This window comes from Dendrobates tinctorius, unplaced genomic scaffold (genome assembly GCF_039654945.1).
Source record: "Dendrobates tinctorius isolate UK_male_01 unplaced genomic scaffold, ASM3965494v1 ptg000147l, whole genome shotgun sequence".
Lineage (NCBI taxonomy): Eukaryota > Metazoa > Chordata > Amphibia > Anura > Dendrobatidae > Dendrobates > Dendrobates tinctorius.
In genome coordinates this window covers 15,613,967-15,637,500 of record NW_027361814.1, presented here as the reverse complement: position 1 = coordinate 15,637,500, position 23,534 = coordinate 15,613,967, and the positions used below count along the sequence as shown (strand labels likewise).

Sequence of the window (23,534 nt, the reverse complement as noted above, 5' to 3'; positions counted from 1 at the left end):
CGGAGGAGGAAGAGACCAGAGGGGTCTAGAGGAGGAAGAGGAGGCCAGAGGGGTCCGGAGGAGGAAGAGGAGGCCAGTGCGGTCCGGAGGAGAAAGAGGAGGCCGGAGGAGGAAGAGGGGTCCAGAGGAGACAGAGGAGGGAAGAGGGGTCCGGAGGAGGAAGAGGCCAGAGGGGTCCGGAGGATGAGGAGGAAGAGGCCAGAGGGGTCCGGAGGAGGAAGAGGCCAGAGGGGTCCGGAGAAGGAAGAGGCCAGAGGGATCTGGATGATGAGAAGGCCTGTGCTGTATATCATGTGGGGCTGTGCTGTATACTATGGTGCTGTATACCATGTGGTGCTGTGCTGTATACCATGTGATGCTGTGCTATATACCATGTGGGGCTGTGCTTTATACCATGTGGGGCTGTGCTTTATACCAATGGGGGGCTGTGCTGTATACCAATGGGGGGCTGTGCTGTATACCAATGGGGGGCTGTGCTGTATACCAATGGGGAGCTGTGCTGTATACCAATGGGGAGCTGTGCTGTATACCATGTGATGCTATGCAATATACCATGTGGGCCTGTGATTTACACCATGTGTGCCGGTGCTTTATACCACGTGGGGCTGTGCTGTATACCTTGGTGCTGTGCTGTACACCAATGGGGGGCTGTGCTGTATACCATGTGATACTGTGCTATATACTATGTGGGGCTGTGCTTTATACCATGTGGGCCTGTGCTGAATACCATGGTGCTGTGCTGTATACCAATGGGAGGCTGTGCTGTATACCATGTGATGCTGTGCTATAGTCCATGTGGGGCTGTGCTATATACCATGTGGGCCTGTGCTTTATACCATGTGGGGCTGTGCTGTATACCATGGAGCTGTGCTGTATTCCAATGGGGGGCTGTGCTGTATACCATGTGATGCTGTGCCATATACCATGTGGGGCTGTGCTTTATACCATGTGGGGCTGTGCTTTATACCATGTGGGGCTGTGCTTTATACCATGTGGGCCTGTGCTTTATACCATGTGGGCCTGTGCTTTATACCATGTGGGCCTGTGCTTTATACCATGGCGCTGTGCTGTATACCAATGGGGTGCTGTGCTGTATACCAATGGGGGGCTGTGCTGTATACCAATGGAGGGCTGTGCTGTATAGCATGGTGCTGTGCTGTATACCATGTGGGGCTGTGCTATATACCATGTGGGGCTGTATTATATACTATGTGGCTGTGTTATATACCATGGGGGTACATTATACATTATATTCTATGGGGGAGGCTGTGTTATATAATATGGGGGCTACATTAAATTCTATGGGGAGGTGGGCTGTATTATATTCTATTCGGGGCTACATTATATTCTATGGGGGCTGTATTATCTTTATTATATTCTATGGGGGTGATCACATCATACTTTACGAAGGGGCTACATTATACTATATGAGGAGGCTACATTGTATTCTACGGGGGGCTGCATTATATTTTATGGGGGGCTAGATTATATTGTAGGGGGGCTTTATTATACTTTATGAGAGGGCTACATTATATTCTATTGGGGCTGCATTATACTATTTGAGGAGGGCTACATTGTATTCTATGGAGGGGCTACATTACACTATATAAGGGGCTGCCATATATTTTATAGAAGGGCTGCATTATACTATATGAGGGGGGCTGCATTATATTCTATGGGGGGTTGCATTGTATTTTGTGGGGTGGCTACATTATGCTCTAAGGGGTGGCTGCATTATACTATAGGAGGGGGGCTGCATTATATTCTATGGGGGTTACATTATATTGTATGGCAGGGCTGCATTATACTCTGTGGGGTGGCTGCATTATACTATATGTGGGGTGCATTATAGTGTATCGAGGACTATGGGGAATACATTATACTATATGAAGAACTATGGAGTGCATTATACTATGGGAAGTGAATTGTACTACATGGATGACTGGCGGTGTATTATACTATATGGAGCACTATGAGGAGTGTATTAAACTATATGGAGGACTGAGCAGTGTATTTTAATATATGGAGGAGTGTATTATATTATATGGAGGACTGAGTGTATTTTAATATATGATGGACTGAGGAGTATTATACACCATATGGAGGACTATGGGGCAGATTATATTATATGGAGGACTATGGGGTGTAAACTGTAGATATGCTGCTGATAACATTATACTATATGGGGACAGATTGATCCATTAGTGATTTTTCTGTCCCCATCATTCGTTCTCAGATGGTGGAAAGAGGCCGGGAAACAAGTGTTGAACGATTTCAATATTGTCAGTCACACTCATTTAGCATCCTGAATAGTGTTGAACATTCCGATACCGCAAGTATCGGGTATCGGCCGATATTCGCTGTATCGGAATTCCGATACTTAGTTCCGATACTTCTTTCATATCGAATACCGGAATCGGAAGTTCCCATAATGCTATGAGCCCGCTCGATTTGATTCAGCCAATGGGAATCCTCAGAAGAGTGGGCACATCCTGTTAGGCATGTAGGCATGTTAACTATTGGCATGACTGTGATTGGCTGCTGAAATGATGTCATGATGCACTATAAAAGCCGCCGCCGCCATTTCTGTTCACTCTGCTGTGAATTCAGTTAGGGACAGGCTGCTGTTGAAGACTGTGAGGGACAGTTAGAAATAGCGATTCTCAAAAAAATATTGTGCTTTACCCAGGCTACATAAATCACCACTGTAGCTTTCTTTTGCCTAGCAGCAGTGTTCACAGCTGTCTGCAAGGGCTGTGTGAGTGCAGCTCACGCTGTGTAGTGGGTCCTTCAGCCACATCTGGTTGTAGGCCGCCCAGCGTGCCTCACTGCTCCCTCATACATATTTTTCTTTTCTAGCTGCTTATTTTTCATAAATTCTATCTAGTGTGCTTCCATCCGTATCCATATACGTTGGTTGCAAACACTAGTAGTAGACAGCGGAGCCTTTCTACAGCCTTTCAGTGCTAGTGCCCATTTCTCTGCACTGTTCACGGCTGTCTGAGAGGTCTCTGACTGTGTGTGAGTGCAGCTCACGCTGAGTAGTGTGTCCTGCAGCTACGTCTGGTTGTAGGCCGCTCAGCGTACGTCACTGCCTCACACATTTTTCTTTTATTGCAGCTCCTTTTTTTTCTCCTATTAGTGTGCATCCATCCGTATCCATCTACATTGGTTGGTTGCAAACACTATATAGGAATAGATAGAGGAGCCTTTTTTTCTGGCTTGTGCCCTTCAGCTGCAGCCAGATTAGTATTACACAATTTTTTTGGAGCCTCATCTTTTGTAGGTTACCTGCCTGCATTGTAATAGCTCCAAAAAGTTTGTGATACTATCACTTTCAAATCTTTGGTTACATCCTTTTAGTTTGTTTTCATAAAACAAAACAAAATAAAGTTCAACAAACACTACATTTGACAGTTGTGTAGGCCACATTAGCTCCTATTAAAGTGTAGTCCACACACACACTTCATAAAATTAGTGTTTCTTATACCTGTTACCAGCTGTTCAGGAATAAGCACACTAAGCCCCCCTTTGTACTTTTCTGCCTATCTTTATCAGTCTAGCAAGATGAAGAAGGCAGGGAGTAAGGCACGTGGGCGTGGAGTTTCAGCAGGGAGAGGACGTGGGGATTTTGCAGGGAGAGGACGTGGGGATTCTGCAGGGAGAGGACGTGGGGATTCTGCAGGGAGAGGACGTGGGGATTCTGCAGGGAGAGGACGTGGGGATTCTGTGCCTGCTGCTGGCACCAGTGAGTCAGCATCCCCCAGTTTCACCAGGCAACAGTCATTTATGTGCAGCTTTGTAGGACCTCGCCGTACCCCACTGCTGCGGGAGGAAAAAATTGAAGCCGTTGTCGGATGGATGGCAGCTAACGCATCGACTTCAATGACTTCCACGTCCTCTCAGGGCCAGAGCACCGAAGAGCAACCATCTGTCTCTTCACCACCTGCCAAAGTGCCTAGGCAGTCAGAGAGCCCTGGACAGGAGCCATCACAGTCTCTACTTCTGTTCTCGGAATCTGTTGGCTTGGAAAGAGGGGGCCAGCCAAGCAGCATTCAAGAATGTGAAGAAGAGGGAGTATGCAGTGATGCGCAACTTCTTTGTCCCTCGGAATCTGAAGAGGCGGGTGGGCCAGTGCCTATGGTCAGCACACCTCAGTACGCATCAGATGATGACGAGACTCAGTTACCACTTTCTGGTGCGTACAGTGCTGGCGAGACAACCCAGGAGAAGCAGGTGTTTGAAGAGGGGAGTGTAGATGATGAGGTCCTTGACCCATCATGGCATGAGGAAGGGGAAGGTGGTGGGAGCAGCTCTGAGGAAAAGATTCAACGAACTGCAAAAACAGGAGGGAGAGGGAGGGGGCAGACTTGGTTGCCTGTAGCCTCCACTTCGGCACCCGGTAGGAGCATTCCTCTTTCAAAAGGCAAAACGGGCGCTCCCAAGACTTGCAGTGTGTGGTCCTTTTTTGACACAGTTGCAGATAACATTTGCTTTGTCAAAGGCAAGCTGTGTCATCAGAAAGTCAAAAGAGGGAAAAATGTCAGCAACCTCAATACCACAAATATGTGGAAACATGTGCGGACCAAGCACGAGGTGGAGTTACAAAGACACACTGAAGACGTAGGCCAACGTACAGCACCACCTACCACCTCTTCAGCTCGTGTTGGGGCCTCTTCCTCCAGCTCACACACAGCTGGTTCGGCTTCCTCACAGGATCGCCAAGGAAGAACCTCTTGCAATGTTGTCCGGAGACCCAGTGAACTTCCACTCACAGCACCACGTTCCCAGTCCTCCTCACACTCCCAGGCCACTCTACAGCCATCGGTAGCACAGGCGTGGGATAAAAGGCGGCCATACTCGGCAAACCATCCCCGAGCACAGGCTCTGAATGCTGGCATTGCCAAACTACTGGCACTTGAAATGCTCTCATTCAGATTGGTGGAGACTGACACCTTCCAGGACTTGATGGCATTGGCAGTCCCACAATACACCGTGCCGAGCCGCTTTTATTTCAGCAGGCGAGCCGTCCCTGCCCTGCAAAAACATGTGGAGGGAAAAATACAACATGCGCTACTAAATGCTGTCAGTAGCAAGGTCCACCGATGCGTGGACCAGTAACCATGGACAGGGACGATACCTTTCCCTCACTGCCCATTGGGTCAATGTTGTGGAGCCGGGTACAGATATGGAGAGTGGCTCTGTATGTGTTCTGCCAACTCCATGGATTGCAGGAATCCAGTCTGTACACATTGACTCCTCCTCCTACTCAAGTTCCTCAGAAACAGCGCAGCAGGAGCGTGTTATGACCGATATGTGCACAGCCGTGGCCAAACGTCAACAGGCCATACTCAAATTAATTTCTTTGGGGAATCGAAGCCACACAGCGCAGGAGCTCTGGAATGCCATCAAGCAGGAAGGCGACGTGTGGTTTCTGCCAGCGAATCTCCAGCCGGGCTTGGTAGTGTGTGACAATGGCCGAAATCTGGTGGCAGCTCTTGGCCTAGGCAACCTCACTCACATCCCATGTCTGGCACATGTGCTGCACTTGGTCGTGCAGAGCTTTCTGAGGGACTATCCGGATCTTGCTGCACAAGGTCCGCATAGAGTGCGCTCACTTGCGACGTTCCAGCACGGCAAGATCGCGCCTTGCTGCTCTGCAGCGCCGATTACGCCTTCCGGAACATCGCATCATATGTGACATACCCACCAGGTGGAATTCAACGTTACATATGTTGGAGCGGTTGTGTGAGCAGCAGGCAGCAGTCAGGGAGTACCAGCTGCATCAGGCGCAAACAAGTCGCACTGTGCGCCGGTCACACTTCAGCACCACTGAGTGGGCCTCTATGAAGGACATCTGCCTCGTTTTGAGTGCCTTCGATGATTCCACGCGGATGGCGAGTGCAGATGATGCACTAGTCAGCATGACTGTCCCCCTTATCTGCCTGCTTCAAAGAACACTGCAAGCACAAAGGGAGGAGGTTTTGGAAGAGGTGGAGGAAGAGAAGTCACAAATGCCATCTGCTTCTGGACAGTCTGCGCTACGTGGTTCCTCACAAAGGCCTAGGTAGGGGACACTTTGTGAGGAGGATGAGGAGGAGTCGATGGAGGAGGAAGACATCTCTCCAGAGGAGGGAGGTACACAATCCTCTAGTCAGTATGTACAGTGAGGGTGGGGTGATGCAGAGCAGGCAGAGATGACGCATCAAGCAGGGGACAGCATTTCTTTGGCAGTTGGGAGTATGCAGCACATGGTTGATTTCATGCTGCAGTGTTGAGAAACGACCGCCGCATCGCCCACATTCTCTAAACTGCTGATTATTGGGTGTACACCCTCCTAGATCCTCGCTACCGGGACAACATACAAAGCCTCATACCAACGTTGAACCGGGAGCGTAAACTGCGGGAGTACCAAGACACACTGGTGCAGTCCATCATGTTTTCCATTCCACCCGACAGCAGTGGTGCTAATGCTTTACATAGCAGCTCTGTGCATCGAGGCAGTGGAGGAAACTCAGCACAAAGAGGGAGCAGAGGCAGCGCCTCAGCACAAGGCAAGACCACTATGGCCCAAATGTGGCAAAGTTTTGTGTGTCCGCCACAATTGTCTACACCATCACAGACGGCTCCAGTCAGCAGGAGGCAACGTTTCCGTCAGATGGTGACAGACTACATGTCTTGCCCTGTCAGTGTACTCCCAGATGGCTCTTCCCCCTTCAAGTTTTTGGTCTCTAAGCTGGATACATGGCAAGAGCTTAGCCAGTATGCATTGGAGGTGCTGGCTTGCCCTGCTGCCAGTGGATTATCGGAACGCGTCTTTAGTGCCGCAGGTGGTGTACTAACAGACCGTCGCACGAGACTATCTTTTGATAACGTTGACCGGCCTACTTTTCTGAAAATGAACAACGCCTGGATCTCGCCAGAATTTGCCAGTCCTCTTCCAGAATAAATAATTGGTTGGCAACAGTATCCAGGTCTCCTGTTGTGTTCTTGTTTCTACCACCTGAACTATAATCCCTGGGCTTCAACACAGCCAGTTGTCGCTCAGAAATGTCATCTGCACAGAGAAAAACACTAGGTCCTGTGTTAGTGGGATTCAATAACGCCAGCTGCTCCCCTGCTGTGTGGACGGCAAAGTCTCCTGCTCCATCCACATTCAAACTACTACTGATTTTTAACTGTGCTCCACTTAGGCCTGTGGCTCCACTGTCTCTAGTTTTTCCCCTGGCCTCCAACCCCGCCAGTTGCTGCTCTGAAGTGGAGTCTGCACAATCCACACTTGTTCCTGTGTTACAGGGGCTCTGTCACGTCAGTTGATCCCCTGATGTGTGTCCGGCAATGTCTCCTGCCCTGTCCACATTCCCATTACTAGTAGTGTGAATGAGGACAGAGCAGGAGATCTTGCCGGACACACATCAGGGGATCAACTGACGTGACTGAGCCCCAGTTACACAGGAACAAGTGTGGATTGTGCAGACGCCACTTCAGAGCTGTAACTGGCGGGGTGGGAGGCCAGGGGAAATACTAGAGACAGTGGTGCTAGAGGCCATAGTGGAGCACGGCTACAATCAGTAGTAGTCTACAACCTATATAAAACCTGCTGCAAGTTCGCCTCCGCCTGCTGCATGATTGATCCTGTGCTCCAACAACGCCAGTTGGTGTTCAGAAGTGCCATCTTCACAGAGAAAAACACACTAGCTCCTGTGTTAGTGGGGTTCAGTAACGTCTGCTGTTCCCCTGCTGTGTAGACGGCAATGTCTCCTGCTGCCTCCACATGCCAAAAACATCAGGCCTCAGCCTGCTCCATGCTTCATCCTGGGCTCCAACAACGCCAGTTGGTGATCAGAAGTGCAGTCTTCACAGAGAAAAACACACTAGCTCCTGTGTTAGTGGAGTTCAGTAACATCTGCTGTTCCCCTGCTGTGTTGACGGCAATGTCTCCTGCTGCCTCCACATGCCAAAAACATCAGGCCTCAGCCTGCTCCATGCTTCATCCTGGGCTCCAACAACGCCAGTTGGTGTTCAGAAGTGCCATCTTCACAGAGAAAAACACACTAGCTCCCGTGTCAGTGGGGTTCAGTAATGCCAGCTGCTCCCCTGCTGTGTGGATGGCAAATTCTCCTGCTGCCTACACAGTCACACTACTACTGATTTTTTACCATGCTCCACTTATGCCTCTGGCTCCACTGTCTCTAGTATTTTCCCCTGGCCTCCAACCCTGCCAGTTGCTGCTCTGAATTGGCGCCTGCACAACGCACACTTGTTCCTGGGTTACAGGGGCTCTGTCACATCACTGGATCCCCTGATGTGTGTCCGGCAATGTCTCCAGCTCTGTCCACATTCCCATTACTAGTAGTGGGAAAGAGGACAGAGCAGGAAACCTTGCCGGACACACATCAGGGGATCCACTGACATGACAGAGCCCCTGTAACCCAGGAACAAGTGTGGATTGTACAGACGCCACTTCAGAGCAGCAACTGTCGGGGTTGGAGGCCAGGGGAAATACTGGAGACAGTAGAGCCAGAGGCATAAGTGCAGCATGGTTACAATCAGTAGTAGTCTACAACCGATATAAAACTTGCATCAAGTAGGCCTCAGACGGCTCCGTGATTGATCCTGGGCTTCAACACAGCCAGTTGTTGCTTGGAAGTGCCATCCGCACAGATAGAAACACTCGCTTCGGTGTCAGTGGGGTTCAGTAACGCCAGCTGCTCCCCTGCTATGTTTATGGCAAAGTCTCCTGCTGCCTCCCAAATCACACGACATCTTATTTTCTAAATGCTCCAAGTTGGCCTCAGCCAGCTCCGTGATTGATCCTGGGCTTCAACACAGCCAGTTGTTGCTTGGAAGTGCCATCCGCACAGATAGAAACACTCGCTCCGATGTCAGTGGGGTTCAGTAATGCCAGCTGCTCCCCTGCTGTGTGGATGGCAAAGTCTCCTGCTGCCTACACAGTCACACTACTACTGATTTTTAACCATGCTCCATTTAGGCCTCTGGCTCCACTGTCTCTAGTATTTCCCCTGGCCTCCAACCCCGACACATGCTGCTCTGAAGTGGCGCCTGCACAATCCACACTTGTTCCTGGGTTACAAGGGCTCTGTCACGTCAGTTGATCCCCTGATGTGTGTCCGGCAATGTCTCCTGCTCTGTCCACAGTCCCATTACTAGTAGTGGGAATGTGGACAGAGCAGGAGATCTTGCCGGACACACATCGGGGGATCCACTGACGTGACAGAGCCCCTGTAACCCAGGAACAAGTGTGGATTGTGCAGACGTCACTTCAGAGCAGCAACTGGCGGGGTTGGAGGCCAGGGGAAACACTAGAGACAGTAGAGCTAGAGGCCTAAGTGGAGCACGGTTACAATCAGTAGTAGTGTACAACCGATCTAAAACTTGCTCCAAGTAGGCCTCAGCCTGTTCCGTGATTGATCCTGGGCTCCAACATCGCCAGTTGCTGCTCAGAAGTGTCTTTAGCACGGGTACTCCCTCCTGCCCAGCCTGGTTCCAGCGCGCCTGCTTTTTCCGGGTAGTGTCAACGTCACTTTGCCACCAATACGTTGTCCTGTCGTGTTGCCATCGGGTTAGCCGAGCCTATGGTGCCCGCAGTTTAGGTGCTTCCTATGTGGGCTGCGGATTCTGGTAATAAAGGCTGGTTCCGTAGTGCCAATAAGACAAGCACCCCCTGTTGGACTGTGGGTTTCGGTAACTGCGGCCGGCTCACGGCCTTGCAACTTTGTCTTTTTCATGGGTACCTTCTGGTACCCATCCGGGTTCCAGCACCGTCAGCTGGTTCTCGGCAGTGCCTTTGGCCTAGGTGCCTCCTTCTTGGTATCCGAGTTCCAGCAACGTCTGCTGGTCCTTGGTAGTGCTTTCTAGCACAGGTATCTCCTGCTTAGTAACCGAGTTCCAGCATCGTCAGCTGGTCCACGGTTGTGCCATTGGCTGTTTTTCCTTCTGCTGCCCCTCCGGGTTCCAGCACCGTCAGCTGGTTCTCGGAAGTGTCTTTGGCACAGGCACTCCCTCCTGCCCAGCCTGGTTCCAGCACGCCGGCTGTTTCTGGGTAGTGTCAACGTAACTTTGCCACCAATACGTTGTCATGTCGTGTTGCGGTCGGGTTAGCCGAGTCTATGGTGCCTGCAGTTTTGGTGCTTCCTATGTGGGCTGCGGGTTCTGGTAATAAAGGCTGGTTCCGTAGTGCCAATAACACAAGCACCCCCTGTTGGACTGTGGGTTTCGGTAACTGCGTCCTGCTTGTGGCCTTGCAACTTTGTTGATTATGGGTACCTTGTGCTACCCATACGGGTTCCAGCACCGTCAGCTGGTTCTCGGCAGAGCCTTGGGCCTAGGTGCCTCCTTCTTGGTATCCGAGTTCCAGCAACGTCTGCTGGTCCTTGGTAGTGCTTTCTAGCACAGGTATCTCCTGCTTAGTAACCGTGTTCCAGCACCGTCAGCTGGTCCACGGTTGTGCCATTGGCTGTTGTTCCTTCTGCTGCCACTCTGGGTTCCAGCACCGTCAGTTGGTTCTCGGTAGTTCCACTGACTCTTGTAGCTAATGGAACCCATCCGGGTTCCAGCACCGTCAGCTGTTTCTCAAAAGTGTCTTTGGCACGGGCACTCCTTCCTGCCCAGCCTGGTTCCAGCACGCCTGCTGTTTCCGGGTAGTGTCAACGTCACTTTGCCACCAATACGTTGTCCTGTCATGTTGCGGTCGGGTTAGCCGAGTGTATGGTGCCTGCAGTTTCGGTGCTTCCTATGTGGGCTGCGGGTTCTGGTAATAAAGGCAGGTTCCGTAGTGCCAATAGGACAAGCACCCCCTGTAGGACTGTGAGTTTCGGTAACTGCGGCCGGCTCACGGCCTTGCAACTTTGTCTTTTTCATGGGTACCTTTTGCTACCCATCCGGGTTCCAGCACCATCAGCTGTTTCTCGGTAGTGCCTTTGGCCTAGGTGCCTCCTTCTTGGTATCCGAGTTCCAGCAACGTCTGCTGGTCCTTGGTAGTGCTTTGTAGCACAGGTACCTCCTGCTTAGTAACCATGCTCCAGCACCGTCAGCTGGTCCACGGTTGTGCCATTGGCTCTTGTTCCTTCTGCTGCCCCTCCGGGTTCCAGCACCATCAGCTGGTCCTCGTTAGTTTCATTTGCTCTTGCAGCTTCTGCTACCCATCCGGGTTCCAGCACCGTCAGCTGGTTCTCGGCAGTGCCTTTGGCCTAGGTGCCTCCTTCTCGGTATCCGAGTTCCAGCAACGTCTGCTGGTCCTTGATAGTGCTTTGTAGCACAGGTACCTCCTTCTTAGTAACTTTGTTCCAGCAACGTCAGCTGGTCCACCGTTGTGCCAATGGCTCTTGTTCCTTCTGCTGCCCCTCCGGGTTCCAGCACCATCAGCTGGTCCTCGCTAGTTTCATTTGCTCTTGCAGCTTCTGCTACCCATCCGGGTTCCAGCACCGTCAGCTGGTTCTCAGCAGTGCCTTTGGTCTAGGTGTCTCCTTCTCGGTATCCGAGTTCCAGCAACGTCTGCTGATCCTTGGTAGTGCTTTGTTGCACAGGTACCTCCTGCTCAGTAACCATGTTCCAGAACCATCAGCTGGTCCACTGTTGTGCCATTGGCTCTTGTTCCTTCTGCTGCCCCTCCGGGTTCCAGCACCGTCAGCTGGTCCTCGCTAGTTCCATTTGCTATTGTTCCTTCTGCTACCCATCCGGGTTCCAGTACCGTCAGCTGGTTCTCGGCAGTTCCTCAGCCTTCTTGTGCCTTCTACTACTTTTCCAAGTTCAAGCTTGTGGAATTGTTTTTTTGATTCTCACTCTGAATCTCCCTGGCGATGACCCTGAAAACGATGACCCTGAAGACCACACCGAAGAAGACCAAAAAGATGACCCTCAAGAAGATGACCAAGAGGACAAAGAACATGAAGACAACCACCAAGATGCAGAACAACAAGCGACAGAAGACCAAGAAGCAGAAAAACCAAAAGCATTAGAACATTAAGCATAAGACTAAAAATAAGAGCAAATGATATTATCTAAATTATAAGCAGAAGAAGACTTAGCAGTGTATGGGGGTAAGTCCGTTCCTCCTCGTGGTGCCCCTGGAAAATGCCTGCTGCTGCAGGCCAAACTGAACGTGGACAAATCCTGTTGTAAATCTTTTGTGACAGGCAGAATGGAAGGTGTAATCTTCAAACTTTTATAGATAACAACTACAGGAATGCCTGTCACAAATAAGAATATGATGAAGAAGAAGAATAGGAAGAAGATGAAGAAGTAGAATATGAAGAAGAATAATAGTTGAAGAAGAATATGAAGAATGTAAAAAAAAGAATAATAGGAAGAAGAAGAAGAAGAAGATAAATAAGGTGAAGAAGAAGTTGATGAAAAAGATGCTGCTGCTGAGGATGATGAAGGAGAAAGTATGGGAGAAGTAAAAAAGAAGGTGAAGAGCATGGAAGTAGTGAAACATACATATCTGACAAAATATAAAAGAGGTGAACATAGTCAATATCTTTGCAACTCCAAACGTCTTTAAAATAAAAAAATTATTACTGCTATTCCATTTGATTGGGCTAAAGCTCTATGGCTTTAATGTCTCCTCCACCTCCCACAATACATTCTACATTATTCTTAGTTGTTTTTCTTCATGTAGAATTAACCTACAAGGAAAGAAAGGGTTTTTTTCAATTCCGATATTTCTGTTCCATTGACTTGAATGGGACTTCCGGGTTCGGAATCGGCGATACCCGATATTTTTTTTAGATCGGCCGATGCAATCCGATCTGATATTTTTCAATATCGGGTGGTATCGCTCAACACTAGTCCTGAACTCAGCGCATGTAACAACAACCGAAATACTTCTGTGTGATGTGCAATATGTTAGCATTTGGGGCCCCATTTTAAAATTGGCCTAGGGCTCCACTTTGCCTTAAACCGGCCCTGCTCATACACATGACATGATGCAGCATCACAGATCACAATCTCTGCCAGTGCCTCCTATATATGATACACACACACCACACTCTTATATGGCCTAATATGTCATATGAGGCCTGTATACCGACAGTACAGACCGCACTATCATCCTCCTGTATGCCGTACATAGGCAGAGAGTGTGGTCTGTACAGTATCTAAGAGGGCGACAGTCTGTATGTCTTATAGGGGGCCTAATAGGAGGCCGACACCCTGTATGTCTTATAGGGGGCCGACGCTCTGTACGTCTTATGGGGGCCTAATAGGAGGCCGACACTCTGTATGTCTTATAGGGGGCTTAATAGGAGGCCAACACTCAGTATGTCTTATAGGGGGCCTAATAGGAGGCCGACAGTCTGCATATCATATACGAGGCCAATATGCCATACATACCACAATATCGGCATCCTATATACTATACATACCACACTCTCAGCCTCTTATAGAAAGTATCTGTTATAGGAGACCGAGAGTGCGGTCTGTACGATATATAGGAGGCTGAGAGCGTTCTCTTGTGCACACTTTACAGCTTGCTAAATGGCACATGTTTTAGTGGGAGAGCCCAAAAAATGAACATGTAATAAAACAGTTTATGGTAGCCATAGGGTGGGCCCCTAGAGTCAATTCCCCTGGTGGGCCCTAGGCACCCCAGTCCGACCCTGTGCATGTGTGATTCCGGCCATACAATGAGCGTTTTTTTTTCAAAATTCAACAGAAAATGCCACTATTACTTATTACTGCAGCCTCAGAAATATTCAGCATCTTAATATAAAAAGTATAAAAATAAGTGCTCATTCACACCGTGGTATAATACGGATGAGTGCAATGGGAGAAAACATTGCATTGCTCTCTGACCAAGGTTATTAACCCCTTAACATCCAGAGGCATTTTTGCATTTTCATGTTTTGCTCCCCTTCTTCCCAGAGCCATAACTTTTTATTTTTTTGGTCAAAATGGCCAAGGGAGGGCTTGTTTTTTGCAGGATGAGTTGTACTTTTGAACGACACCATTGGTTTTAACATATCGTGTACTGCAAAGCAGGAAAGAAATTCCAAGTGTGGTGAAATTGCAAAAAAAGTGCAATCCCACTGTTGTTTATTTTTTTTTTACTTTGTTCACTAAATGCTAAAACTGACATGCGATTATAATTCACCAAACATGTATAGGTTCTTTTTTATTTTTATCGCCTGTATGTAGTAGAAATGCTCACTTGCTATGAGCACTGACCACCGGGCGACGCTCATAGCAAATCCGACAGTGACAACCATAGAGGTCTGCTGGAGACTTCTGGTTGTCATGCCAACTCATCGGGGTCACCGATGTTTTTCCGGTGTGCTTGCCGAAAGCGAGAGTTAAATGCCGCTTTCAGATATTGACAGCGGCATTTAACAGATTAACAGCCACAAATGGATTGTGATTCCACCCACGGCTGTTTCAGGCACATATCAGGTGTACAGATCAGCGGTCATGTGCCCGAAAAGGTGTGGGCTTAGCGTCAGAGCCCACACCAAACATGGGGAGTCCAATATCAGCATACTATTACGGGTTAAATGAGTCAGTGCCTCATCTGCAAGTTTTTTCTCAGCTCAGAGCAAACTTAGAAAAAAATTACAGCATGCTGCTAATGGATGCAAGAAACAGATTGCACTCACCAATCCAAGTTAATGGGTGCTACAAAAAAGTAACAAGGCACATGGACCATGCGCGTGCCATGCGATTTTTCCACACACATCTCAAAGGAAACCCAACATTTCAACACCCAACTACCGTAAAATCATAGCCCAACCTTCAGAATAGAGAGAATAGATAGAATAAATAACTATACTAAACGAACACCCTTTAATGCCTTTCATGTGGCAATAAAGGGTATTTAGCCTTATTTCACCTATTAAATGAATAAATAAAAAAAAAATTATATGTAGGGTCCCCCTTATTTTTCATAACCCGCTATGGGAAAGCAGGCAGCTGCAGGCTTATATTATAAGGCTGAGATGGGCCAGATAACCATGGAACTTCCCAGCCTATTAATATCAGCCCACAGCTGTCTTTGTGGCCTTTGTTGGTTATCTAAAATTAGGAGGACCCTAAAAAATGATGTGGGGTCCTCCCATTTTTGATAACAAGTAAAGGTAATGTGGACAGGTGTGGGCTAATATTAATAGTCTGGTAAGGTCCATGGTTATGTGGCCTCTCCCAGCCTAAAAATACTAGTTCGCAGATGCCTCAGAATTGGTGCATCCATTAGATGTGCCAATTTTGGCTCTTTACCTCAGCTCTTCCAGATTGAAAATCGGGGTAATACATTTGTGTGATTGATGCTAACATCAGCATCTGTTGCTGACATCAAGCTCTGGGGTTAGTAATGGAGTACAAGCTCATGACAGACTGTGACAGTGATGGCTGTAATAAATGCCTCACATGAATTTACATCATTCTACATCAAATAGAGGATGTGCTTCCTATACCTCATCATGCCTCAGAATGCCTGACTGGACCGGAGTGGACCATAAAATACCCAAATTCTTTAATGGTGAACTTTTTTAATATTATATTATATTAATATTTCCCACACAACAGGACTTAGGAATAGTGCAGTAATAAGTACGCTATGTGACTTTTCTGATACTCTATGAAGCCATACCTGAAAAATTGACCTTATTAGTCTCAAAAGCTTGTTGTTTGTTATTAGCCATTAAAAGATATCAACAACCATGTAGGAAGCAAGGAATTACAATTGCTATTTTTTTTTATCTACATGACAAGAGGCTTTAATATTTATTAGAGCTTCTCTGGTTGTTAATATCTCCTATAAACATAATACATAGCTACATACTAGCTTCTGGCAGCATTCCTTAGGAATTTTAGCCCATTCCTCATTAGCAATGGTCTCCAGTTTACTAGTAGTTTTGGGTTGTCAAGAGAGTGAAGAGATAATTGCCTTGGACAGACAAGAAAAACATGAGAAGAATGGTTTGCAAGTTGAAATGTAAAGGATCACTGGCTATACTACCTGGATGTGTCAGAAAGAGGAAGCTGTCACACAGCTGCTAGCAGATTCCTGAGGATGTAAGTGGTCAAAAACATTCCAGTGATTACAAAAGATCTGCAGCAAGATTTGTCTTTAGCAGATACTGAAGTTTAAGGCTGCACAGTAAGGCACATTCTAAACACTAAAGGTCTCCATACTCCTCTACTGACTCAAAAATGCAAGAATAATTGGCAGCACTAAAATGATAAAAAACATATAAATAAGCAACAGTAGTTCAAAGATTATGCTCTGAGGAGTAAAGAAATGCAATGGGAAATTATCAGGCCTATGAATCAGCAAGATATCTGGAGGCAGAAGAAATAAGTAAAATTCTAAAAAAAAACCACCTACAGCGAGGCATGGCGGTGCCTTGGTGATATTCTTTCACAGCTTTGCTTTGTCTGGAACTATAAAACTGCAGCATGAGGAGGGCAAGATAGATTCAATCAAACATCGAGATATCCCAGGAGAAAACATGATTTCTGTGACAAAGCTGAGGTTGGGGTTTTATTAGAACTTGCAACAGAACAATGATCCCAAGTATACCTCAAACTCCACCAGGGCTTGGTTTCAGAAGTAGTCCTGGAGAATTCTGGAGCAGTCATTAGTCACTTGACTTGAATCAATATAAAAAATCTTTGGTGAGATTTGAACAAGGCATTTACAGCATGGAACCCATTGAAAATCAAAGAACTGTAGGCCATTGCACATGATGAATAGACTAAGATTCATCAGGAAAGCAGCTAGATACTGGTGTCTGGCTATACATCATATTTTCAGTAGGTTAGAGCAATCCAAGAGGCTCTATATATTACTAAATACACCTGTTATAAATGGGTTTTATAATTCTGAAACTAAAATAATCATTAAAATTGACATTTTGTGTTGAATTTGGAGAAACCAATTGGTATATTAGTTTGTTGCAGTATTTAGAGTTTCTGTCTGATTAATTTACTGCAAACATCGAAAAATGTGTACATTTTGGTAATAAATCTATTTGTAATGACAGTTGAATAGTTTTTAGTTAGAACTGTGCATAATACAGTGACAGAATGAATAAAATGGAGGCAATAACATGATTATAAATTTTGCTGCCCCAGATGGGAAAATTTGGTTTGCAGAAAGTGTTCATACTCAAGAAGAATTAGGTCTGTTCTGTCTCCAGAAGAAAACCATTTTACTTACTTTGGCTATCTTTTTGGTCTTTAATGTTTTCTTTATGTTCGTTAAAAGAGACGACTGTATTTTTGTCTATAAGCTGTAAAAACATGGAAAGCAGGTAATATGTGAGTAAGAAATACATTCCTCTCATTATTGCTGTTCTACTATAACAAAAGGCAGGGAAGTAGTTAGGGGAGTCAGCTATTGGGCGCCAACAAACTACTTAAACTTAGCCAGAGAAAGTAGACACACAGCTGAGGTAGAAAACGAAACCTTTGTCTATAATGAAAATAAGCTTAGGCTGGTTTCACATTTGCGTTTTTTTGCGCTGGAAAAAAACGCATACGTGCGCATGCGTTTTTCCCCTATATTTAACATGGGTGCGCATACCTGCGCGCTGGTAAGCGCACGTATGCGATTTTCATGCGCTGCATTTTTTTGGGGTGTGCGTTTGTATTTTCCAGACGCAGCATGTTGCATTTTTTGGCCCTGCAAAAAATCGCATGCGCACGTATGCGCACATTTTGCGCTAAAATTGGCCATTATAGCCTATGGATGCGCATACGTGCGCACTGGCATGCTCATGTATGCGTTTTTTTGCACATGCGTTTTTTTTTTACCATTAGTTTAGACAATGGAATTTAGGGGTTTGGGTAAAGTTAGGGTTAGTTAAGGGGGTTTAGGGTTAGGGTTAGGGTCAGGGTTAGGGTTAGGGTCAGGGTTAGGGTTAAGTATGGTTTGGTTAAGGGTTAGGGTCAGGGTTAGGGTTAGGGTCAGGGTTAGGGTTAAGTATGGTTTGGTTAAGGGTTAGGGTCAGGGTTAGGGTTAGGGTCAGGGTTAGGGTCAGGGTTAGGGTTAAGTATGGTTTGGTTAAGGGTTAGGGTTAGGGTCAGGGTTAGGGTTAGGGTTATGGTCAGGGTTAGGGTTAGGGTTAGGGTCAGGGTTAGGGTTAAGTATGGTTTGGTTAAGGGTTAGGGTCAGGGTTAGGGTTAGGGTCAGGGTTAGGGTTAAGTATGGTTTGGTTAAGGGTTAGGGTTAGGGTCAGGGTTAGGGTTAGGGTTAGGGTCAGGGTTAGGGTCAGGGTTAAGTATGGTTTGGTTAAGGGTTAGGGTTAGGGTTAGGGTTATGGTCAGGGTTAGGGTTAGGGTTAGGGTCAGGGTTAGGGTTAGGGTCAGGGTTAGGGTTAGGGTCAAGGTTAGGGTTAAGTATGGTTTGGTTAAGGGTTAGGGTCAGGGTTAGGGTTAAGTATGGTTTGGTTAAGGGTTAGGGTTAGGGTTAGGGTCAGGGTTAGGGTTAGGGTTAGGGTTAGGGTTAGGGTCAGGGTTAGGGTCAGGGTTAGGGTTAAGTATGGTTTGGTTAAGGGTTGGGGTCAGGGTTAGGGTCAGGGTTAGGGTTAAGTATGGTTTGGTTAAGGGTTAGGGTCAGGGTTAGGGTTAGGGTTAGGGTCAGGGTTAGGGTCAGGGTTAAGTATGGTTTGGTTAAGGGTTAGGGTCAGGGTTAGGGTTAGGGTTAGGGTCAGGGTTAGGGTCAGGGTTAGGGTCAAGTATGGTTTGGTTAAGGGTTAGGGTCAGGGTTAGGGTCAGGGTTAGGGTTAAGTATGGTTTGGTTAAGGGTTAGGGTCAGGGTTAGGGTTAGGGTTAGGGTCAGGGTTAGGGTCAGGGTTAGGGTTAAGTATGGTTTGGTTAAGGGTTAGGGTCAGGGTTAGGGTTAGGGTTAGGGTTAGGGTCAGGGTTAGGGTTAAGGGTTAGGGTCAGGGTTAGGGTTAAGTATGGTTAGGGTCAGGGTTAGGGTCAGGGTTAGGGTCAGGGTTAGGGTTAGTAAAGTCATGGTTTGGGTTAGTGTGAGGGGCCACCTAATGTTGGAAAAAAACGCAAACGCGGTAAAAACGCACTAAAAACGCATACAAACGCATAAAAACGCTGCGTTTTTTTCATGCACGCTCATAAAAATGCTTGAAAAAAACGCAGCAGTTGTATGCTTTTGTATGCGTTTTTTCAATGCGTTTTTTTGCGGGAAAAACGCGCTGCAAAAAAAAGCAAGTGTGAAACTAGCCTAAGATATTGCTTTTGATAAAAGGTGTTCAAGAGGTTACTCTTGCTTACAGTGGATACGGAAAGTATTCAGACCCCTTCAAATTTTTCACTCTTTGTTTCATTGCAGCCATTTCTAAAATTCAAAAACGTTCATTTTTTTTCTCATTAATGTACACTCTGCACCCCATCTTGACTAAAAAAAAAAAAACAAGACTGTAGAAATTTTTGCAAATTAATTAAAAAAGAAAAGCTGAAATATCACATGGTCATAAGTATTCAGACCCTTTGCTCAGACACTAATACTTAAGTCACATGCTGTCCATCTCCTTGTGATCCTCCTTGAGATGGTTCTACTCCTTCATTGGAGTGCAGCTGTGTTTAATTAAACTGATAGGTCTTGATTTGTAAAGACACATGCCTGTCTATATAAGACCTCACAGCTCACAGTGCATGTCAGATTAAATGAGAATCATGAAGTCAAATGAACTAGCCAAGGAGCTCAGAGACAGATTTGTGGAAAGGCATAAATCTGGCCAAGGTTACAAAAGAATTTCTGCAGTATTTAAGATTCCTAACAGCACAGTGGCCTCCATAATCCTTAAATGGAAGAAGTTTGAGACCACCAGAAGTCTTCCAAGACCTGGCTGTCCAACCAAACTAAGCAATCGTGGGAGAAAAGCCTTGGTGAGAGAGGTAAAGAAGAACCCCAAGATCACTATGGCTGAGCTCCACAGATGCAGTAGAGAGATGGGAGAAAGTTCTACAAAGTCAACTATCACTGTAGCCCTCCATCAGTCGGGTCTTTATGGCAGAGTGGCCCGACAGAAGCCTCTCCTCAGTGCAATACATATGAAAACCCGCATAGTTTGCTTAAAAAAAACACATGAAGGACTCCCAGACTATAAGAATTAAGATTATCTGATCTGATGAGACAAAACTAGAACTTTTTGGTGATAATTCTAGGCGGTATGTGTGGAGAATGCAAGGCACTGCTCATCATTTGCACAATACAATCCCAACAGTGAAACATGGTGGTGGCAGCATCATGCTATGGGGGTATTTTTCAGCTGCAAGGACAGGACAACTGGTTGCAATTGAAGGAAACATGAATGCGGCAAAGTACAGAGATATCCTGGATGAAAACCTCTTCCAGAGTGCTCTGGACCTCAGATTTGGCCGAAGGTTCACCTTCCAACAAGACAATGACCCTAAGCACACAGCTAAAATATCAAAGGAGTGGCTTCAGAACAACTCCGTGACCATTTTCGACTGGCTCAGCCAGAGCCCTGACCTAAACCCAATTGAGCATCTCTGGAGAGACCTAAAAATGGCTGTCCACCAACGTTCACCATCCAACCTGACAGAACTGGAGAGGATCTGCAAAGGAAGAATTGCAGAGGATCCCCAAATCCAGGTGTGAAAAACTTGTTGCATCATTCCCAAGAAGACTCATGACTGTACTAACTCAAAATGGCCCTTCTGCTCATTACTAAGCAAAGGGTCTGAATACTTATGAATATCTGATATTTCAGTTATCCTTTTTTTAAAAATGTCTCCTTTTTTCAGTCAAGATGGGGTGCAGAGTGTACATTAATAGAAAAAAATGAACTTTTTTGAATTTAACAAATGGCTGCAATGAAACAAAGAGTAAAAAATGTAAAGGGTTCTGAATACTTTCCATACCCTCTGTAAGAGACTCTGTGTGAATTGTGCTGCCAAAGTGATGAGTGCCCTTGTTATTAGTAACATTGAACTGTATGAAAAGGACTGTGACTCTGCGGTGTTTTATGGATCCTGGAAACACAGAGCTGGAATGACAGCAACCATAAGTATTTGGCTGTGCACGCTGCACATGCAGCAGAAAGCACTTTGAATTTCATCTGTGGGGTGCCAGGGTGTGGTAAAAGACCAGCCCATCGCCAGGACTACCACCCAGGCCACCTTACAGAATTGGCATAGTCAGTAGGATTGCGATGCCTTATGTACTGAGAGCGGAGGAGCCTTGAAGATGGCAAAGATGGCGGCTCTTAGGGAGTTAAAGATGGCGCAGAACATTGATAGGAAGATGGCGGTCAGTGACACAAAAGCTGAGAGCGGTGCCGCCCACCGTGGGCATCCTAAATGGAAAAGGGTGCGAAGATGGAAGCAGTGGCCCAAGACGAGGTCACATCCCATAGTGATTGGGGCCCGCCTGGGATGAGCGCGGTAGAAGAAGCCCCCATCTCTACAGCAGGTTCTGGAGAAACGGGTGGAGCAGCTGGAAGTAACTCCACCCATGAACGAGTGGAGGCCAGAAGAGCAAGACGGCATGTCTGGAGGAGAGGCGCCATTACCCCACAAGTTACTCACTGAGATGCAGAGCAGGAGCATGTCCTGCCATGTGGGCATTGGTCAGCAAGACGGGGAGCGGTCCGTGGCCTGGGCGTAATCAGGCCCAAGCCCCAGATAGAAGAGCTGGAGGATTGGTTCCCCTTCGGTCGGTGGGGGAAGGAGATTACCGAGAGCAGAGGCACTATGGACACGAAGGAGCTGGATCTGGAGGAGGTCATAGAGAAGTTGGAGGCTGTATAGAGAGGAATCTTCGAGGCAGTGATTCCCAGTTCGTGTGACCAGCATGGAGGACTGTCACAGCTGGCTGCATCTTCAGTGAGTGGAGAACCTAAACCCACCTCAGTTCCCACACTGATTCCTGTGCCGTCACCTTCCCTGGCCCCTACGTCCTTCCATAACGCCTACCCAGATGAACCACGGGCTCCCACAGTGGAGGAACCCAGTGGGTAAGGAACGTGATTGAAGAGAAGAAACAGTGGGAATGCCAGATCTTAAAGGAGCTGCAGCGCCCCGCTGGGAGAGCCATGTCATGCCAGATGACATGCGGGCTCATCAAATACTTTAATCCCACCAGGGGGTATGGATTCATCCACGAGGCCGAGCCCGAAGACAAGGTGTATGTGAACGTTGGGTCCATTGATTGTAACGGTCCGTTGCAGGAGTGGGACAGAGTATCATTTATAACGGAGCAAGGACTCTGGGGACCATATGCAGTGATAGGGAAGATTGACTCCATCATTGAGGAGAGACAGGCGCGGGAAGTGTGGTATTGTGTGCCGCCACCTGCAACGGTCGCAGCCCCTGCAGTCGGCCAGGAAGCAGAGGTGCCATTAGTGGACACGACGGTGGCCACAGTCAGGTCACGGGAGCTGGAGGCTCAAGGGGCTCTGAATTTGCCACTGGAGGAGGGGAGTAGCAGAAGAAACAGTGGAGAATCCTACTCCAATGGGTCTTTGGACCATACTTTTATCTTTATCCAGTGCCACAATGCGGACCACCATGCTGGTCAATGACTCTGCATTGACTGAAGTGACCTCTTTAGGAGAGTTGTGCTAGTTGCACTAGAAAAGAATACAAGAGAGACTGTTCCGCATCTCCTGAAGGTGCAATGAGCTCCGGACGGCACCAGGACAGGGTGCCAGCGGTGACCAGTATGGTCACAATTGAGTAACTTTTTTTTTTACCCGCCCATCCAAGTTTTACATGAGCACGTTTGCGTACCCCCTGCTGGATTACGAGACAGAACCCTTGAAAGGGTTAATCACCTTTGAAACAGGACTGTGCGCAGCTGCTCTAAGTACTGAACTGTTTTAACTCTGAACTTTTACTGTTTTAACCCTGAACTGTCCCCTGAAATTCTAAAAGCAGCGCTCTTATTTTTAAAGGGATCATACTCCACTGAAGGAGTGAGGAAGGGAGCAACTGCATAGGAAGACCCAAGGAGTGAGCCGGGTCAGGACTAAATGGACCATTGCTGAGTTGATTGTCAGGCCAGTGTGCTTGTTTATGGAAGATTCCGGTGTTTGGCTACCCAGAGCAGGAAAGGACTGTCCCATGGGCCTAAACTGTTGTTGTATCCAGGTCGCAGGGACCAGAGGAACGAGGTCAATCGGACCCACACTTAAGGAACTTGAATTCTTTTGTTCCGGGGCTCCAACCAAGTGGAGCCAAGTTCACGGTTGACCAACCAGAGTCATTAGATGAAGATTGTATTAATTGTAAATACATTTTAAAAAGAAAGAATTGAATTTACAGGTGCCGCAATGGTCGGGGTCGACCATATTCTAGGAGGGAGGAGTGTAAGGAGATTACGGGGACGCTCATGTGCTTCCTCTCCGCTAGTATCTGCTAACAGGATTACATTCGGCACCTAATTGTCTATTATTGTGAAATGTAATGTTTATGCACTGTAATGTCATGTACTATGTTTAGGATTAGGGATAGAAGTTAGCATACAGTAACAGTGAGGACAGAATAGAAGGGGGGCACAATAGAGAATAGATAGGATTATTACTTAGAAT

At 47.2% G+C, this 23,534-nt stretch overlaps 1 protein-coding gene across 3 annotated transcripts in view; it reads right to left on the bottom strand.

Moving 5' to 3' along the window:
- The window catches only part of LOC141049748 (alpha-2-macroglobulin-like protein 1), a 355,320-nt gene that overhangs the window by 154,647 nt on the left and 177,139 nt on the right, over window positions 1–23,534 (bottom strand). For all 3 annotated transcript variants that reach the window (XM_073546474.1, XM_073546473.1, XM_073546476.1), the window contains one exon: window positions 17,174–17,246. In XM_073546474.1, coding sequence (XP_073402575.1) covers window positions 17,174–17,246 — 73 coding nt within the window. The remainder of the gene's footprint in view (window positions 1–17,173; window positions 17,247–23,534) is intronic.